Source organism: Rattus rattus, chromosome 3 (genome assembly GCF_011064425.1).
Source record: "Rattus rattus isolate New Zealand chromosome 3, Rrattus_CSIRO_v1, whole genome shotgun sequence".
In the NCBI taxonomy this organism is placed as follows: Eukaryota; Metazoa; Chordata; class Mammalia; order Rodentia; family Muridae; genus Rattus; species Rattus rattus.
The window spans coordinates 125113455-125134963 of NC_046156.1; the positions used below are offsets into that span (position 1 = coordinate 125113455).

A 21509-nucleotide genomic window follows, 5' to 3' on the forward strand; every position below is an offset into this window, starting at 1 on the left:
AGCATTGTTTTGTGAATGAAAGTTGGTAGAATGCATAAACTATTTCATCACAGATGTTTAAATTATTGAAAAATAGTTCCAAATAGTCCTTAATTACCTTTTAATGGTTATAGACTCATCAGTACAGCCCTGCTTTTCCTGGTGCTTATACCATCTTCCTGACATTGTTCAGTTTCTCATTGTTACTGCCATCCTCCCACCAAAACAGCCAGTTTGCCTCATTAATTGTCCTGCGTGGTTTGATTTGTCTGTTTCCTGCAGCCCATGCTGTATAGTCTTACTGGCTCCTCCTCCTGAGCATCACATGTGCCCTGGCTCCGCCTCCTGAGCATCACATGTGCCCTGGCTCCTCCTCCTGAGCATCACATGTGCCCTGGCTCCTCCTCCTGAATGTCACCTGTCAGTCACTGAGCCTTGGCTCCTCCTCCCAAGTGTCTCCTGTGAGTCTCAGAGCCCAGCTCTGTTGCAGTTTCTTACTCTGCTCTTTATTATGTCCTTCCTTCATCCTCTTTTAGGTCTAAGTCACTCTCGTTTCTTGGAGTTTAAATTTCCACCACTGAATTAAGATATTCTTTTCCTATGTGAACAAATATATTTGAGTCAGAAGAAAGCCTAAAAGGTTCCAGAATACCAAAATTAAAACCAAATAATAATTTTAACCAATTACATTTCTATTGTTGCCTTCTACAGTTACAATTTCTTCTACAGCTTTTCTGCTGTGAAGTAAATAACGTGAGCTTAAAACATTTCAAAGGACACAGAACACTGGGAAATTGTACTAGTCAGGATGGGTAATCCTGAACTCCAGTGGTTTACTGCAGCAAAGATTTGCTCACACCGTGCATCAGTTGTAGCTCCTCAGTGTCTGGGCCCCAGTCCCTCAGGGATCCATGTTGACAGAACAGCCATCATCTTAAACTGTATCATCTAGCACGGGTTGCAGGGAAGAGAACACCGAAGGACGTTCCCACATGGACAACCTAATAGCAGGGGTCAAGGAATTAATAGTGATATGTGTATATGTGTGTACATACATATACAGTGTGTAATGTGTATGCATATATGGGAGGATATATATATGTAGGTGTATGTATGATATTTGTAAGTATATGGGCTGTGTATGTGCATGTGTGGGGTTTGTATGGTGTGTGTGTACATACATATAGTGTGCAATTGTATGTATATGTGGGAGGATATGTATATATATAGGTGTATGTATGGTGTTCATATGTAAATATTGAGATGTGTATGTGCATATGTGGGGTTTGTACAGTGTGTGTGTGTGTACACATGTGTAGGTATAGGGTAATCTGAGGAAATGGTCTGAGGGTATCAACAGGCACTATGGGTAATTTTCACTGTGTGTATTTCTGGAATTTCAGTTTTGTACCTTGCCAGTTATTTATAACAAGTTTCAAACCACTGTTTGTCTATGGTGCAAGAACTTCATCTTAAAAGGGTGCGTGTATGATTTGGAAGAGTAGTTGTGTTAACCAACAGCTAGTGGCAGAGACAGAAATCCTCACATTTGACTGTGCCTGTTTTAAAGGCTCTTTCTTGTATAGATAGGGCCCCTTCATTTCCACCTGTGATTTGGGCCATGATTATGTGCTCTGTGTTTGGAATTGATCTTAGGACTAAAGGTATGTGCAATCTTGACACGGTTCAGCATAATATTCGTAGTATTATTTAATAAGCCCCAGTATAGGCTTGCTTCCCATCTCAGTGGTTTATGTTCTCCAATGAAAAACACACTTAGCCTTTATTTTTAATATTCCTTAAGCAGCCCAGTAATAGATGGGTAACTTCTTAACCTCCAAGCTGCTAGAATCTACCTCAAAGCCTTAAGCCCAGCAACCCTAAATCCCGCCTCTCTCTCCTCAGTTATTGGCTGCTGGCATCTTTATTTACCAATCAGAATCAACTAATTTGGGTGACACAAATTAGCATTAGAATACAAGCAGCTACAATGTTCTTCACAGGCCCTTTCCATGCAGCAGGCTCACACAAACAGCTGTCACACTGACTCATTTCCTGCGCCTGAAGTTAGTCACCCTTTTTACTCTCTAAGTCTCATGGACGTACAGAGACTTCTCCAGAAGCCATGTGGTAGGTGTGATATCAGGCGGATTAAATGCAGATAAGAATTACGCTGTCTAATACTAAGCTAGACGTTAAAGCCCCTGTGAAACAGTGTAAATTGGCTCAATTTGTTATGTTTGGGAAAATCTAGTGATTCGGGTTTTTGTTTTTTGTTTTTTTTAAATATTATTTAGCACACAAGTATTAGGGGATCCTTAGGCCAAGTAGTAAGATCTACAGGATCAGACACTGGGAAAACTGCAACATACTACAAGAGTTCTTTAAACAGATGCTGTGTTAGGGGTGTCCAGCTCTCCGTGTCGCCGGTGGACTGTCATAAGTGCAGTCCTCTCCCTGCTGCTCAGACACTGAGATGGTCAGCACGTGGGCTGGCCCTGGTCCCAAAGGCTTGTTCTCTCTGCAGGGACCCATAGATGCTGCTCACTACGTGTGTCTTGATGACGGTAGCCGTTGCTTCCTTTCAGAGGTCACACACTTGCTTTGGTATAGTAGAGTGACACACAAGGAGCTGACGGTGATGCCGCTGAAGGCCGTAAAATGAAATGCGTCGAGAGAGTAAGTATAACAAGCCCTTAGGATAAAGATGGCCAGGCATGGCGGCTCACACCTTTAATCCCAGCACTTAGGAGGCAGGGACAGGTGGATCTCTTGAGTTCTGTGCCAGCCTGGTCTACAGAGTGAGTTCTGGGACATCCAGGGCTACATGGTGAGACCCTGTCTAAAAACAGCAACAAGATATAGATGGGAAAGCACAGAAGGGGTCTGCTCATGCTCCCACGTTGGGCCAGATCTCAAAGCAAGTGGTAAAGAGACGGATGTCTGCAAAAGGCCTTTCATGCTGTGCTCTTTAAGTTGCACGTGAGGCACATGGATACAGCAAGGACATTGTTCTGTACACATCTGAATCCCTGTGGACACATCAAGGGAAATTCTGGACAGGTCGATTATAGATGATTTTACCTCATCTGGAAGCCTATTTAAAAGAGAACATATTGGAATTTTGAATATTTGAGTGGATTGTGGGAGAAGGGGTACATATATAAAATCCTCTAAGAAATGTCTCATCTTAGACATCCCGATTTCTATAGGCAAATTCAGGAACATGTAAAATGACTGCAGCTCTCCTTTCCTGCATGGTCCCTCTGACCGCTCTTGTGCCTCCAGCTCCCCCGGTCTGATTTCCTCCCAGTGGTAGGATTCCTCCTCACATTCCGCTCCAGGCTCCTCACCTTCCTTCCCCTTGCAAGCAAGTTCCTGGTTAGAACCAATCCTTCCTTCACCTTTCCATGCCCCTGGCAAACACCAGGTCCTCTACGTTAGCCAGCTCTTTCTGGTCTTCCTACTGCTTCCCCATGTGAGGGAGGAGCCAAATGGAAATGCGGGTGGGGCACACCTCCCAGGCTGCTCCTTAGCTTTGCTAGTTCCCCTCTGGATAGACATGTAAAGAATGGAACCATGGAAGACAGGCATTCTCTTGCTTCTCCAGATATATACTTTAAGAGCTGGATTTAAAAAAGAAATACTAGCTTCCATTTGTTTTGGGAGGGGCCACAGCCTCTGTGTGGAGGTCAGAGGTCTCTTTCCACCACAGTGGGTTCCCCTCAGGTCATCAGGTGTCAGCAGACACCTTTACTTACTGAACCTTCTCACTAGCCCTGGATTTTTATGATTAATTTTTAGTCATGTGTTTGTATACACGAGTACAGCTGCCTATAGGAGCCAGAGGCCTAGGCTTCCCACAGTGAGTCACCCAGCATGGGTGCTGGGGAACAAACTGTCTTCAAGAGTATGCAGTCCTTACCACTGAGCCAGTCCCTGGTTCAGGAACTTTATAAACACGAACCCTCAGGATTTCCCTCCCTCGCCTCCATTTTCACCAACATTGGCATGTTTAAGTGCCAGTTTGTCTGTTGGTCCAAGGAGGGCTTTGTGCGGTCTGTCCCATCATGCAGGCTTCCTTAGCCAGACCACCACCCATTAGGCATGTGCTGACGGTCGGGTGGCAGCTACATTTCCTTGTCCTTGTATGCCAGATCCTGAGTGGAACTTTTTCAGAGAGGGTCCAGTTAAACTCAAGTGAGCATAGGAAGAAAAAAGTGAAGTGTTTGCTATTTTTGTTTAATACCTATAGTTATAAAATAATGTATTTTATCATAATTTTTAACTTTGATATAAAGTGTATACTTAATAGGTTTATGGCACAATAACCTGATGGTCTGGGGAGTAGTGATCCACATCAGACAGACTGACAGCCTTCTCATTAATCACTTTAATTTATTTGATCATCAGGTAACTGAGTTTTATCATTTTTCTTTTCAAAAGACAGAAACACTACCAGTGCTAACTACCAAATCATTTTTTGAGTATGTAGTTTCACATGAATTTAATAATGGACCACTATTATTGTTGTAAATATTCTTTGAGAATTACATTCAATCCATTTCATCTTTTCCCTCCCCATCTCTCTAGCCGCACTTCATATGTGCTGCTTCTTTCCCTTCCTCCTTCTTTCTCTCCCCCACTCCCTGCTCTTATTCAAAATTAAAACAAAAACAAAAAGACATTGAATCTGTTGATGTCGGCCAACTGGCTCTGGGCTTGGGTCTTGCCCTGGACTACTGTCAGTACACCAGCCATCATTCCACTGAAGAAAATGGATGCTCCCTCTCCTGGCACCAGTAAAGTGCTAGTAGCTCCTCAGTGGGAGCTGGGCCTGTGGCACCCTTCCCTCCTCTGTCCTGGGATTCAGTGTGGATTGAGTTTGTGCAGGTCTTGTCCATGTCATCACAGCTCCATGAGCTAGTTTGTGCCACAGCCACTCCAGTGGAGTCTGTGTGACCTGAAGCTCTTGTGCTTCGTTTCTGTCCAGAACAGAGGCCTGTGCCTGGAATGGCTTGGCCTCCTGGAGGTCCCTGCCATCTCCCTACAGATAGATGATGACCAGGGTCTATGCTTGCGGTGGAGGTGCCTTCTGTGTTCCAGCCTTGGTGATCTTGGCAGCTTTAAGCCTGTCAACAACATCTGATTTTAAGAATATAAGGGGTTGGGGACTTAGCTCAGTAGGGGTTGGGGATTTAGCTCAGTGGTAGAGCGCTTGCCTAGGAAGCGCAAGGCCCTGGGTTCGATCCCCAGCTCCGGAAAAAAAAAAAAAAAAAAAAAAAATAATATAGCAGTGTGGGAGATGGTCATGTACCTTTAGATGTCTCAGGAACTGAAAGTTCAGAGACGGAAACGTCTCACACCATCCTGATCCTGATAAACTCAACGGCTGTGATGAATTCAACTGCTGTACCCATTAGTTCCCAGCAAATAGGAGAGAAATTAATTGCAGCTACTAAGAACATGACTGTTCCAGAAAAGTCTTTCCCCCCTTTTGGGAAAGTTTTGAGATTCAAAATAGTAACGAGTCTTTTAAAAAGATCACAGACAAGTTCCAACAAGTTGAACAAACTTATCAACAGTTAACTATGGTTACAAAAGTTTCCTTACTAATCTGAGGGGCCATAAATATAGAGTTTAAACTTTATTATGACAAAGATAAATGATGAATACATACCTGGTGCCCACAGATCTGTCAGTATAACTGCAGTTTTCTAAACTATTGTTTGCAGCTGAGAACTGTTTCCTAGACTGTACATTCAGCTTTCCTCCTTGCAAGGGACATTGGTGGGGTGATGAATAAGAGCTGGATGACTGCCAATTATGATGGACCTGTTCTAACTGCTTAAATCTATGCCAAGAGGTAAAGCTTTCCGCAGCACACACACCTTGAGTTTGTGTCTGTCTGTCGTGCCGAATCCGTTCTCTACCTGAAATCCAAGCCTTGGTCCCTCTGCTGACACACTCCCCTGGGTGGTCTGCGGCAAGCCTGCACATCTGTCCTATGGTGTCGGGAAAACAGTTTCCTTGAAGTCATTTACTACCTCCAGCTGGTAAAATCTTTCTGTCCCATCTGCCACATGGAGCTCTGAGCCTTGAAGGGAAGGGTAAGATCCAAACATCCCATGTTGGCTGGCGATTTCAGCTTATTATTCTCTGCATGTTGCCAGTTGTGGGTGTGTATGTTACCTGCCATCTATATAAGAAGTGTTTCAGATGAGGGTTGAGTGATAGGTACAGCAATGAGTCATTGGGTGTAGTTTTATTGCCATGGTCATTTAGTGGAATAATACTTGGTTTCCCCTTAGGGCCCATGACCTATCTAGCTACAGGTTCTGGACCTCATTGATGATATCAGGTATGGCTTAAATACAATCCAAATTGATTGGTTACTTCTGTAACGTGTGCCACTATTGCCAGGCAGGCAAGTTGTTATTGTGACTCAGAGAATACATAGCCAGGTGAGACAGACAATTACTTTTCTCCTCTGGTAGCATGCATAGAGCCTTCCAACACTGTGAGAGCTAGCCACTAGGGGTGAAGCTTCCAGGTAAATACCAGCTAGATTTCTCCATATTCTATGACTCAAGTATGCCCTATCAGCAAGAGGGGTTTCCCATCATCTCTAGAGGTCAACCAATACATTGGCAATAGGCTTTAATGTTTGAGTGCAAGTGTACTAATCCCATTGGCCAACCACTCAAAAAATAGGTGACCCATTCCTGGTACTGGTAGTTTTATTTGGAAGTATATGGTGTCTAGTTGGGGTATTGCTCTGCACTCCCAAAATAACTTGATTTAAACTTGCGCTTTCAAAAGTCCTACCTCCACTCCCAAAACATACTTTCTCTCGGCAGCCCTTGGCTGTCCTGGAACTCATTCTGAAGACTAAACCTGACCCTTGGTTTGCCTCCCAGGCACACCACCACTGCCTGGCTCAGAAAGGCCTTTAGTGTTAGCCATCCCCTTACCATATTCTCTCCTCTATCCTGCCCTCCCAACCCCTATCCCACTTAGATACTCCTGTTCCATTTTTCCTTTCTCCAAAACTTTTATCGTGAAAGGGTGTTGATTTTTGCCATAGGCCTTTTCTGCATCCATCTGATGAGATGATCATATGGTTTTGTCCTTTATCTATTTATATGGAGGATTATGTTGTTTATTGATTTATATTGATCCATTCTTGTATCTCTGGAATGTTGCCAGCTTTATCCTGATGGATAATATTTTTGATGTATTCTTGGATTCTGTTTGCAAGTATTCTGCTGAGATCTTACATTTATGTTCATAAGAAATATTGGTCTTTAATTTTCTGTTGTTGTTGGTCTTTGTCTGGTTTGGATATCAAAGTGATAATTGACTTCATAATAAGATCTTGGCACTATTCTTTCAGTTTCTGTTTTAGGAAATAATTTGAGGAATGTTGCTGTTTTCTTTGAGGGTTTGGTAAAATCCCTAACTGAATCTACCTGGCCTGGACTTTTTTTTAGTTGAGAGATTTTTAGTTACTGCTTCTGTCTCATTAGATATAATGGATCTATTTCAGTTTTAACTTTGGTAGGTTATATACATACATAAATTCATTTCTTTTAGGTTTTCAACTTGGTGTGATGTAGATTTTGAAAGCATGTACTTATGATTCTGTGAATTTCCTCAGTGTCTGTTGTGATGGCTCTTTTCTCATCTCATATAATTTGGATCTTCTCTTTTGGCTAATTTGGCTAAAGATTTGTAAGCACTGTTAATTTTTTTTGAAATAACTTTTCATTATGTGTAATATTTTTGTTTCTATTTCATTAATTCCTAGCTTTAAGTTTATTTCTTCCTGTTTATTCTTTTGGGGTGTTGTTCTTGTATTCCTAAGCTTTCAAGTGTACCATTAAGTTATTAATATGAGATCTCCGCAACTCTGGCTAGGCCTTTTATGTAGACCAGGCTAGCATTGAACTCAAGAGCTCCAGTTGCCTGTGCTTCCTGGGAGCTGGGATTCTATACACATGCCACTATGCCTGTATGTTGCATAACATTGTACCTTGCATTTCACTTAAGATATTGTAAAATTTATCTTTAATGTGTGGAAATTTTCAACAAGCATAGAAAAATTGCTTTTCACTAGGGAACTAAATCTTCCTATCTGAACAAGCTTTTTAAATGTTGGTTTTGTAGAAGGGATGAAAGCCAGGGCACTGAGTGTATGTAGCAGATGCACTACCACTGGGCTACATCCCAGCCCTCTTACTGTGTTTTGAATGGCTTCATGGAGCACGTCTTGACAATGTGCCTACCATGTGTTAGTTTAACCCATCTGACTATTGACATTCCTTAGATTTGTTATTGTTAGGAAGTGGTTGTTCTTGCTGGTGTGTGTGTATGTGTCGTTGTATGGAGTTCCGAGGGGATAGGATGCAGTGGGTCAAACCCAGGAAGGGTTTGCATATGCCAGGCAATGAACTTTATCCCCCAATCTTTCTTTCTTGAAGGGCATTTCCAGAATCTTCTTCCTTCCTTGACCTTTTCCTCTCTGCCCTTTCTCGTTTGCCCATGCATTGGTACTGAGGCTTCGCTCTTCCTCCCTTGCTTTTATATTTAGTTTGCCGGAACCCATGCTCAGTCCTGCACTTTTCTGGGTTCTCTCTCCAGTTGCCACATGCAAACAACACGTCCCGAGGAGGAATCTTGCCATTTCCCTTTAAGGCTTCCATTATTCTCAACCCGGCTGGTTTCTCTTTGTTTGTCGTTTTTTGTTTTTTTTTTTTTTTTTTTTTTTTTTAGCTCCAGAGAATGCTAAGTAGAAAAATGTGTAAATGGCCCCTAAACATAACCCTTAAATTCCACCTTTAAATTTCAAAATCTTTATTCCACCCAGTAGAAAACCTAAAAGCAATGGATTTCTGTATGCACACAATCTATCGAAGTTAAAACTAAAATAGATCCATAACATCTAACGAGACAGAGCAGTAAACTAAAGTCCCTCAACTAAACTTATTTTGTCAAAAGGACAAAAAAAGTTTGGAGCAATTGGTAATTGCCCTGAGCATCACTATACAGCCAGCTTCTTCTAATATGTTTTGGCTGAAGTAAATACAAATATCTCTTGCGTGAGTTGTTAAAAAAGTTAATATAGAATTTATTTAATACACTATTTCAATATAAAGATGTTGGAGTTCTGGACTGTTTGGGGCTCAAAAGCTAATGACACGTTTGATCTTGTTCTCCATTCAGTGCTAGGAGAAGAAAGACGATACTACCCTCGTATCCATCTGTCAACTCGTAGTGCTTCGTTCCACCTCTACATCATGAATTTGTGAGAGCGTTGAGAAGCATGCAAAGCTCTGATGTAGCGACACCATGGTAACACCACGGCTTTTCTTCTTTTTGCAGGGCAAGAAAACAAAGTGAAGCTGCTTCTTACCCCGTGTGTGTATTCGTCAGATCATCTTGAAATTTAACTAAAAATATGACAGCTCTTCCTTCAAAGAACTGCTCTTTTCAATACCAGTCACATCAGGCTCCATGGTCCCTGGATGCCACCTGTCTCCTGTTGTTGATCATACTTGGGAAAGTGTTGTTAAACGTCCTCATCCTCAGAGTGAAAAGGAAAGACACCTCATGGAGCTTTATGGAGTACTTCTGCTTTTCACTAGCACTTGTTGATCTCCTGCTGTTGGTAAACATTTCTGTTCTGACCTACTTCAGGGACTTTGTAGTTCTAGGTATTAGGTTTACTAACTACCACATCTGTCTGCTCACACAGATCATTTCCTTCGCTTACGGCTTCTTGCATTATCCAGTTTGCTCCCTGGCTTGTATAGACTACTGGTGTAATCTGTCCAGAGCCACGAAGCCTTCATCTAGGTGGCAAAAGTTACTTTATTTGTTGACAGTCATTTTAACTTGGATCTCAGTCCTTGCTTATGTTTTGGGTGATCCAGCCATCTCGGCAAGCCTAAAGACACACAAGACTTCTGTGTACCAATGTCCCTCCTATGTCAGCACTCAGAGTCACTGGCTATCACTGTCTATGTTGATGGTTTTATCTGTGGCCTTTCTGATTTCATGGCAAGAAGTTGTTGCCCTGATACAGGCTATCCGGATAGCATCCTACAAGAACAAGGCTGTCCTCTACTTTCCTTTCCCACCCCACACGGGTTACACTGTGAGCCCCAGAGCAGTGCTCTTGCCCAGGCTCATCGTGTGCTTTCTTGGTACCTGGTTTCCCTTTGTAGCACTTCAGGCCCTCATCCTCTCACTCAGAGTTCAGATTCCAGCGTACATAGAAATGAACGTCCCCTGGCTGTACTTCGTCAACAGTTTTCTCATTGCTGCGGTTTATTGGTTTAACTGCCACAAGCTTTATTGGAGAGACGGCATGTTCCCTGTGGATCCTTTCATCAACTGGAAATGCTGCTTTGTTCCGGTCCACAGACTTAAGCAAGTGGAGAGGCCCATGTCTATAATCATCTGTTAACATGCTGCTGTGCTGACAGGAACCCCATGTCCATGGTCATCTGTTAACATGCTGCTGTGCTGACAGGAACCCCAGAAGCACCAAGATCAATCTTGCAGGGACAAAGGTGGCTCAGGACATGTATGAAGCTCTTGTTCCCCTAACTTTTACCTTTTCAGCACAGCCTCCTGGGGTGGATATTAAATAGTGCTAAGGACACATTAACACAGCAGAATCTTTATACCTGCTTGTCAACATTTATATATCTGGTATTAATCCAAGAGTAAATTAAACACATTAACATGTGGCCAGCTTGATGTTTTACTCTTAAAAAACTACTGGGTACAAAATGTTATATAAATTTGAAATTCTATTTGCCAACTTTAAGGTCTGAGCTTAAATATTTTATAAACTTTAGAGCAAAAATAAAAGACTTAACATGACTTGGTGTAAATGAAATTTATGGGGGAGATTAGCTCATTTTATACAGCTAAAATATTTTATTACAAATATTCCTGCAGAGTTTCAGCTGTTCAACCTATGGATCTGGGAACCATGAGGGCTCTTGACCATGACACGCCAATTGCCTGTTCATTTATAGCTTGTCAGATCATAACCATGTTAGCAACATGTACTAGACAGAGCCTTGGGCTGTTGAAATTCAGGGCTGGATAATCCTGTCTTGTATGGATAGCCCTACACATTGTATAGACGCCACTGGCACCTTCCCCAGAAGTGGCAGTCAAAAATGTCTCCTCATAATCCCACCCGTCCTCCCAACCACACTCCCCAGATTAAAGAAACCGGGGCGCAGCACTGTGAGCTAGACTGACCTGAGCCTACCATATGGATTAAGCTACATAGCTATTTTGGCTGCTATTTCCAAATACCAACACGTGTTACATGTCTAAAATTAGTAGCTTTTAGGCCGAGGCTATCACTCGTTGGTGGACTGCTTACCAGCACCACAGAAACTGAGTGCAGTAGCATGTGTCTATAATCCTGCATGGGGGATGTGTAAGCAGGAAAATCCGAAATTCAAAGCTATCTCTGGTTGGTTACCTTGAGGTCTGCCTGGGCTACATGAGATCACCCAGTCCCTCCTCCCCCAAGATGACTTACCTTTTAACACCACAATTCACACGTATCCATTTATGTATATACTTAGGTGGAACGTGTGTAACAGATTTACAGTTTTAAAATGTAGTTGTGACCTATCAAGTTCATAATCTGTAAGTGGATCATATCCTAAAACAAGGGCCTTGGAGCAGTGATGGTACCGGCAGGTCTGTGTGCCTGGCACTGAGGAAGCATTTACACGTGGCAGTGCTGCTGTGTTCTGGTCACGTCGTCTTGCGGGTAAGAAAACTAAAGCATCAGTTAAGCAGCCTGCCCCAGCTCGCTCAAACCCTGACTGCAGAGTTCTGCTTTTTCTACTCTGCTAAACATTCATTCGTCCCACCCACTGTTTCTCAAGACAACGCCTTTCTGTAATTGAGTTTCACTTAAAACACACAGTGTCAATGAGATGAACATCTTAAGGAACTGAGGTCCCGTTTCCTTGAGCATACAGGTCTTCAGGTCAGCACCAGCCACCTAGAAAGACAAGTAGGCCATGCTGCTGGATAATCAGGAATTCTCTGAGTGAGCTGCAAGCACAGGTAAACATTCCTGGTCTAAAATGCTTTGGATAAGGGATAATCCATATTGTCTGAAAATGTAGTTCTCGAACATTCCAGATAACATCTAGTGATAGAAACCTAATCTGAGCCATTCTAAGGAAAAGGGCACTGTGACAACAATGGTAAAATAAACTGGAAGACTCTCTGTGGTGTGCTAACTCAGAGGGCACAATGGCTACCAACAAGCCAGGCTTTTAGTATCCCAGTTTAACGCTCCTACCTTCAGATATAAAACCTAAGAAATGACTGGTCTGATTTGAGTCATATGCTCTATGGCCAGTGTTGCTGGAAGGAAGGGAGCTTAATCATTAGGCTGCAAGATACAGTATTTAAAATGTTTAAAAATTAGATCTTAATTTTTAGAAAGGTATAAAAATTATATTGTTCTGATTCTAAAATGCAGCCATAGAGATACAACTATGTCCACAGCCGGCACACCCGATGTGCGCGGCAAGCCCTCCCTTCACTGTCAGCGAAGCTCGATAGGTTGCACTGAGCGCTGGCGTGTGCATGTGCAATCCAGACAGCCGAAGCTGGCCCTTTTAAATCACTGCTGTACATTTCCCTCTCCGTGCTTTTTTGCCTTCCAAATGGCCATAACACAAGAATGAAACATACTTAGCTATATTGAATTTAATGTACTTTTTGTAGATTAGATAGCAAGAAATTGAAAGCCAGTTCAGCCCTCCATTAAGGTCTTTATTAGATTTCCCCGTCTCTCAAAAGCTTAAAGAAATGAACATTCAATAACCAGTCAGGCTTTTATTTGTAAAGAACTGAAGTTACAACTGGTCTACAATATATTATTGTAATATAAACGACATAAATAGAAGATCCTGTAGGCCCAACACTAGTCGTCCGCCCAGACCCACTTGAAGCCATGTTACAATACTCTCTGTGAACGTGTGCAGGTAACAAAGGTGCAATCCAAGCAAGGTTAAGCAGCAGAGGATAAGGTGCTTCCATTAGCAGTTAACATCGCCAGCAAACATCTGATGCTCCTTTAATTCCACTGACTAGACACACATAGGAAGTCTAAAATTCACACACATGCTACTTAATATGAAAGTGCTTTATCTCTTCTTAAAAAAATACATCAAATGAACACTTTTTACATAGATAATGGTGTGCTCTTATAATGCAAAATTAACTTCATTTTAGGTCATACATTGTGTATCTAGGGATACATCCTAGGGCGCCATCTAGGAATCTATGCTACGGGCGCTAGAACTGTTGTTTCTTGTAAGGAAGACTCTTAATACAGCATCCACTGTAAGACACATCTATTACCACCTTCATATTGGCTTTCTTTAAGATTAAAACATGGTTTCTTTCCCCCTTGGTTATGCTCTTTTCCTTGATGAATCGTCTTTTGGGATTTTTTTTTTTTTATTGTAAAACTTTGATTTTAGAACAATGGTCAAAACCAAAAGGAAGACTTTTTAAAATGGGTTTAAAACATTAAAAAATAATTAGTCCCAGCAACCTGCCTTTGTGAAACAAATTTTAAGTGGTGAGAAGGCAAAGCATTCTAGGCCAGTCCAAGAGGCTTGAAGTCAGAGCTACCCCGTGCATGGCTGTCTGCAACACACAGCCTCACTTCTAGCACAATCCCCACACTTCGTGAGTTTCTGAACTTTGATTTTTAGTCCCCTACTGTACAAACCCAGACCTATGTTCTGAATGAGGTGACTGGCAGTCTACTCCATCAGTGTGGGATCATACACAAGAGCTGCACTCCGCATTCTCAGCTGACCTCTAAAGCTCTAAGAGCACAGACACGAGAACAGCATGTATGCAACGGAGACACGAGAACAGCATGTATGCAACAGAGATCTAAACAGCACAGGAAGATATTGTACAACCTAGGTAAACTTTCAAAAACTCAAAAAACACCTTAAGAGTAACCAGAATCGTGGGACAATTTACAAAGATCAGATTAGTGGGCTATTTAGATTATTATAACTTTAAAAAACCTTAATTTGAAAGCACCTATTATATATTGTAATTTAACAATTTATTTGGGCATTTCTCCACTTTAAAAACCTATAGCTCTAATACATAAAATTCTTTAAAATATAATTTTTTATCTTTATAGAGAATGTGAGTTACAACAGATGTTAGCATTTAAAGCAAGACTTATGGCCTGACTCCCAGAACCCCAGGCGGATATGGGATTCACCCCATCAAACTGACTCTAACTCCATCTTCACTCCTTAAATATGTGTCAGTGCAGCGGGGTCTGCTTTTTGTTGGTAGTGGTGGTGGCTTTTGAGACAGAGTTTCTCTATGCAGCCCTGGCTGTCCTAGAACTTGCTCTGTAGACCAGACTAGCCTCGATCTCACAAAGATCTGCCTGCCTTTGCCTCCCAAGGCTGGGATTAAAGGCATGAGCCACCACCCAGCTAGGAACTACTTTCTGTCACCAGTTCCATTCCCGATGCAGTGCAGTCCCTTTCTGGGTCTTCCCTGTCTGAGAAGTGGCTGTCTCTAACGCACCATAGTACATTCAGCACTGTGGGGAGGGCCGCAGTAGTGGCTCGGTCTCTGCCTCATTTCAGATGATTCTGTTTTGGAAAACTGTTCCAAATATCAATACTGTTCCAAACTGTTCACTGTCAATACTGGATATAAACTTTTGCAAATAAAAATGCACAATGATTCCACATTGACTTCTTGTATCCTGCCACCCATATACCACGTACAGGACCGGTCCTGACAATGGCTGTCACAACAGTCCCATGGCAGTCGGTCACGGCAGGTAGTCTGACTGTTGTCAACAGTCAAGGAGATGGTCCACAGATGGGAAGGACGAGAGTGGTGATGTGACTGAGCCCTCGGACGTCATAAACCCCAGTTCGCGGGTGGCAGGGCATTCATTCAGTCAGCCCGGTGGTAATCCCAATTATGTAGCTCAGGACTGTAACTTTAAAGCTGGGGGAGGATATTTCTTCAATAATGATTTAGGCCAAAAAAAACCCAAAAAAACAAAATCAGCCTATTTAATAGTACAGGTATCAGTCACACCGTCCATTGAAATGACAAAGCCAAATAGCTGCCCGGCGGTCACAGGGCTGGCCTGCCATGTCCGAGCCCCACCGCTTCCTCTCCATCTGCTCGCTGTAATACCACCCAAACACCAACACAGCATCATGTGTAAGGAGAAACACTGTACACACTTAGCTTACTTGAGGCAAAATTTAAAAAGTCCCTTCCTTCCTCAGTGGGTTCATGTGTCCTTCCATGACGTTCTTGCACCACTGTCAGAGAAAGGTCCACGAAACACTGATGTATCCCAGGAAGCACAAAAGCAAAGGTGCTATGAACACCGAGGGCGATGGCTGGGACTCAGTCAGACAGCAAGAAGGACCGACCTACATCCCTTACACATCATTAAAACCATGCCATGCTAGCATAAGGATGTTTTAAGTTTATACTGATTTTTAATTAAAGTTCATTCATTATATACTATTTTCTCATTCTATAGATTTATGCCCATTATCAGGAATATCATAGACAGCAGTAGGTTTACACTTGAAAAGCAACAGAAAGGCCTTTGCCTAAAATATAAAGTGTTATATAGAAGCTCGTTTAGTGCCTAACATTTTATTCAAATTGTATTTTAAATAAAATAAAACGTCCACAAGCTGCCAAAGGAGAAAGAAAGGGAAGCCCTTGTGGAAACACTTTCCCTTAGGTATGGCCCTTGTCAGAGTGTGCAAATGAGACTGCTCTAGGGAACAGTGTGTGCCAACAGAGGGCAGGGGCCTCTGATGGCTTTCTCTGGAACACAATGGTAGTAATACGTGGAGATAAACTCAGATCTTGTAACTTTCCAAAAGAAAAAGTTTTCTCTTAGTATAATGTTAAGGAGGCATAACTATAAAACTGCATGTACAGCTGATAAGCCTACTACTTCAGTCACTATTTCAGCCACTTTTTAAAATGGCAGCATTTGCAGCATTTTTAATTGGAAAACAGCTTTTATTTCAACTCTAAACTATATGGCAATGCATTTTATAATCACCAGAAATCTCTTCCCAGAGAATTCCTTAAGTGTTGGTTCAATGAGTTAAAATTAAATTTGAATAACAAAAGACATTTACTGTTCTGAGTACTTATTTGTACTCATCTAAACTCAAAAACCGTCTCTGAGATAAAATAAAATATCCTAAATGGAGTGATAATATCAGTATTGCTGACTGTGAGTTAAAAGAGTTCATGTCATGATACATTCTGCTTTATCCCAAGAAAACAGGCAGGCTTGTGCCTCCTGGAGTCCACCAGTCAGGAGAAACCTGCAGTTACCAGGCTCAGAATGGGACACAACACTGTCCTACAGTGCCTTCCCTTAAGACTGGCTGCAATACTGAGTCAGCTGTCATATCTGACTGGAAATGCCTCTGCATTCTGGCCACTCAATCATAACAAACAAAATCTACATTTTGACAGATTCTCTCCCTCTGATTATCATCTTCAAAAATCCAGGATTCCTCAACCTGGGTGCCAGTGGTACTAGGAATACCAGCGCTCTTCAGAGCAGGTCAGTGATAAAGAGAAATAGCTAATTTGACTACAACCAAATCTTGACAATTGAAAACCACAGGAGCTAGGTCCGGCATGGTAGGTAGCACAGATGTTAAATTCCAGCACCTGAGAGAAGGTCAGAGGACCACAATTCCAGGTTAGTCAGGCAAACAAGCAAAAACTACAGTGTGCAATCTCAGAGGTGGAGAATGAGGCCCTGACTCAATCCAAACTACTAACACAGCCTGTCCAACCATCCGTCACCAAGGAGTATTCTAAGTGACTGAGGACCACCACCGTGCTAATGTCTTCATTTAGCTAGCAACATCATCTTCCTATCTGTCTCTTACTCTACTTCCCCCCATCCCCAAAAAGCCTTCAAGGAATGAGTCACACAGTCAGACATGATACTCAAGAAACTAGGAAAGGATTTGCATGGTTGGACAAGACTTCCATTGAAATACAACTGGTCTGTCCATCACAAAAGCCTGAAGCTCTCCAAGTCAGGATGCTACCCAAGCCCCAGTAAAGAACTAAGAAGTCTGTGCAGTTTATTGGAGGTGGGGTTGGAGCTTGATGGAGCTCAGTGTGGGAAATGAGGTGAGGCCATCCCATGCTAGCTGACGGTACCAGTCGGCAGCCAAGTGTTGCTAGCATCCCCAAGTCTTCAGACTACAGCATGCAGCCAGCTCCTTAGCTGAGAACATGTCTGAGATGCTTTAAGAGTATTAGCAGTCAGAGAGTTCAGGTACTGGACACAGCTGTGAGACGCACAATCTAACTTATGAGAGCTTATGAGAACATGGGTCCTGTGAAGGATTTCAGTCCAAGATTTGTGTTTATAAATCGATATGTGACTAAATGTTGCACTGACTGGATGAAGACTGACTCCATGGTTATTCAAAGTCATGATAACAATACAGTCTCACATACCACTCTCCCAACACAAGAAACAAAGGAGAAACAGAAAAGCCCTTCTATTTACTCAGGTAAATCACGAATCATTCAGGGCTGTAATGATGAACTGAGCAGAGGAGGAGGTCCCCGTTGCCCTGCATTCTCCAGATGCCTCACACTTTCCTCTTGATCTGTTACCTCTACTCCCAGATGACAGCCCTTTAACCTAGACTTCACAGTTCTGCAGGAGTGACTGTCACTGTCACTGTCACTGTGTGTCACTGTGTCACTGTCACATCAGTCACTGTCACTGAAGCTGTGTCTCTGCTGTGCTGATGAAGCTGTGTCATGTGCCTTACATGTGTCTATGAAAAGCATATCTAAGTTGTCATAGAAAGCAACCTTTACAAGCCAGCTGTTTATTCTCCTAAGAACACAGAACTTAAATAACATGTGAAAAGTGTGTCCCACAGTGGTTGAAGGGTTTCAAGTCAGGAAAGGCAAACTCAGGAAGCAAAACTAGGAAGAAGCCATGTTCCCTTCCCGCTTGTCATATTTTTCCCTCCAAGAAAGTTACTAAGTGCTTAGTAATATGAAAGGAGATGAAGCCAGCATTCCTCCTGTGTGTGTCACCCCGACAGCTTAATGCTGGGGAGACAGGGAAACACATCACCTAATTGAAGCTTTCAAATTAGCACGACTGAAAATTACCTAGAAAGAAGCACCTACAGCGATGGGAAAGCTACCCAACAGCAAACGAGCCACTTCTAAATAAAATAACCGCCTTGTAAGGAAAAAGTGTTTTTGTTAGTTAAATTTAAGTGCAGACAACAGAAGATCTGGACTACTTCTAAGATGAAGGGCAAGAAGGCATCCTCCAAGAGAAACCCCTCGTGTAAACTGCTTAGGACGTTAAGGACAGTGCTAGGCACAGGCTCTCATACGCACACGATGGGCTGGCGTTAGTACAAGTGCAGAGTTAGTGCCTCAAAGGCTCTGTGCAAGCACTGTGGGAGGGAGGCGTTATTGCTGAGGCAGCCATCAATCTCCTAGTGCTGCACAGCCTGGGTTAGGAGGAGGAGGAGCGGCCATGACACTCTGCCATGATGACTCAGTACCAATAAATGAAGCTGGCTGTACAGGAACAAGGAGATATGGAAAGAGACTATAACTGTAGTCGGAAACAGGAGCCTCAGACACTTACACTCTGAGTCCACAAGAACTAGTGAACACCTCCTAAACTACACCAACAACCTCACAAAGCAGACATTCAAACAAGAGGCATCTAAAGAATAAAAAAATTATCCGCTATATTTTGTATAAAAATAACCAACATTTTCTAATGTACACAGAGCCAAAAGATAAATTTATCTGCGATGTCTGCGACATCTTTTAGTCTTCTACTAACCCAACACAGTCTCTGAAAAGCACTGGAAAGATGACAGAGCTCAGACTCTTGCTGTCTCTTATGTCTGTGCCAAGGATACATACATGTCCCTCCAACTGTTCAGACTTCTCAAACGTGGTGAAAGATAGAGAAAGCAAACAAAATCAGCAAATCTTTTGATGCCCAGCACTAGAAAGATTTCAGAGCATCCACAGGAAGATTTGGCTTAATGTCCTAACAGAAAACTGTTGAATGAATGAAAACTTTTGATTAAATCACTTTAAGTACTTTGTGGGAAGAATCCAAAGCCTTAGTAAGGGAGAAAGAACTGTGCATTCTAGCCAGATGCAGCAGGGCTGCTTCAAGGGACTCCCATCTCCACTGCCATGCGGCTGCTGAAGAGGCTCTGAGGCGTGCCTGCATGGAGCACCTTCAGTGCATGGGCGCAGAGTCAGGAAGAGGGGCCACACCAGAGGCCCATGACCTGAGGTCCTGGGCTAGCTTTATAGGCCAAGTTTATGGGTTTCTTTTCCTTTCTAGTATACGGTAAAACTAAACTCTACGTCTGCAGAACTCTAGGGCCACTTAGCTGATCCTTCACTGTCCATCCTCCTGGCCCCGGCCCATCTTTTATGTATGTCCCTGCGGTGAAAAGAGCAACACACAGTCCTTTGCTCGCCCAGGCTTCTCAACCATGGCACCACTGCCATCTATAGCACATCATTCTTGGTGACAGAGGGACATCCTATGTGCTGGAGGATAGTCAGCGTCATCTCCAGCTGGCTGCCACGCCTCAATTCCTGTAGCGACCCTCCCCAGAACTCAGCCCCAACTGTGGCAGCCACAGTGTGTGTAGCACCTGCCGGCTGTCCCCTGGAGGACACGCTCTCACAGAGAATGACTGCTCTCAGGTACAAGCCAGGAGGAAAACTGTCAGTTGTGACAATCTGGGCAAAGGCTAGAACGAGACTCTTGAGAACCTTCAAAAATACTCCTTATGCTAAAGCACAATTCCATTTCACAACCAAAGCATGTGTGGAAGATACTTTTAAAAACATACTGCTATTTCATTGCATTCAATTCTGTCAATGGGCTCCTAAATTATCCTATATCTCTATGACAACATTTAGAAAACTAACAGGGTAGACAAATGTATAAGAAAAGAGAATTAAAGGAGGGGGAGTGTAAATCAATAATTATTTTTAAAAGGATTCTTTTATATTAATGATAAACATTACCTTTAAAAAATTATCTAGTATAACATGTTTCTTTGAAAAATATGGGCCTCTGTAACAAGTCTTTCAGTGTAGTCTGTAACTGGTAAAATTAACACCACCGATGGTCGCTAATTATGAGAACATAAGATGAGTTAGGGCATCTGAAGAGAAATGTTGGCACTGGCCGTGGTGGTCCCAATGCACTTGGCCTTCCCCCATCAGTCCGATGCTCTCAGCCCCACCAGGCTTTACCTTCACCGAGAAAGAGGAATGGACTGAGACAAAGCCTGGCTGCTGTTAGGAGTCCTTCAGAGAGTTGATGCGTGCACAGATCTTCAGGGCTGGGCCCAGCTTCATGTTCATTGTGCTCATGAGATGGTCTTCTTTTAGCAGGAGCAGTGCCTGTCCATCAATCTCCTGTGCCCTGAACTCATCGGCAACGTCCTGACAGCCTGCAATCCCACGAGAAGACAAAGTTACAAACAATTGGATGGGGTTCTGCAGTCACCGAGTGTGAGAGCTCGAAATAGAGGCTGATAGAGGCTGATAGAGAAGCCGATGTGCTCCAAGGCCTGGGGTTCATCCTGGAAGAAGTCAAAGCCCAAGAAAGAGTTCCCATTACACAGATAACAGCAAAAGGGATCAGGCAACACAGCTGCTTCCCATGCAAAACGAGCTGCACTGCTTAGGTTTTACACCTCAGGGGCTCATCTTTGCATAACATAAATCCACATACAGGTAGAGAGGAATAAAATGTTTTACCACAAATAATCTGGAAATATTTTCTCAAACTTCAGATTAAATTTTCATCACCACCCACACATTCTCTGGATTTGCATAACCTCAGGTATGTCTAACAATATTCTCACTGTTCCCGCAGGACAGAACAAACCCCCAGGACTGCGCATTAACATGTTATAATGTTGCTGACATAATTCATGCTGCTCAACTGAGAACATCAACCTCAGAGCTTAGTATCCCTTGACCTATTCTACTTTTCACTTCTGACTTATAGCAGCCTGGTCGTCCAGGGTGGCCTTACACTTAACTCTCCCGCTTTCCCAATCATGCTGGGATGACAGGAAAGCAGCACAATGCACACCTCCCCCTTCCTAAGTGGCGCTGGGGACGGAACCCAGAGCCCTAGGGATGGCAGGCGATACTCTACTCCTGAACACTTCACCACATCTCCAGCACTCCTCACCCTTACTTTTGGTAAGAAAACAAGTTGCCATTGGAATTGCAAAGCTGCAGGGTAGACTCCTGCAAGTAAACGGTGTATCGGCTCTCAACTAAAGCAGGCTCTTGCTACCTAAACCTTGACTGCTTCTCCTGTCTACTAACGTGCACAGCCACCTTACCCAGTCACT

At 42.9% G+C, this 21509-nt stretch overlaps 2 protein-coding genes across 3 annotated transcripts in view; one reads left to right on the forward strand and one right to left on the reverse strand.

The window, feature by feature from the left end:
- The window catches only part of Gpr160 (G protein-coupled receptor 160), a 43397-nt gene extending 32525 nt beyond the window's left edge, over positions 1-10872 (forward strand). Inside the window, exons 3-4 of one of the 2 annotated variants that reach the window (XM_032898561.1) lie at positions 9364-10478; positions 10526-10872. In XM_032898561.1, the coding sequence (XP_032754452.1) occupies positions 9440-10450 (1011 nt within the window). In that variant the 5' untranslated portion in view covers positions 9364-9439 and the 3' untranslated portion in view covers positions 10451-10478; positions 10526-10872. The remainder of the gene's footprint in view (positions 1-9363; positions 10479-10525) is intronic. The other variant, XM_032898562.1, reaches the window with a different exon arrangement.
- A 9246-nt stretch (positions 10873-20118) lies between these two features.
- Phc3 (polyhomeotic homolog 3) overlaps positions 20119-21509 on the reverse strand; it is a 65522-nt gene continuing 64131 nt past the window's right edge. The window contains exon 15 of the mRNA XM_032898565.1: positions 20119-20591. Coding sequence (XP_032754456.1) covers positions 20437-20591 — 155 coding nt within the window. The 3' untranslated portion in view covers positions 20119-20436. The remainder of the gene's footprint in view (positions 20592-21509) is intronic.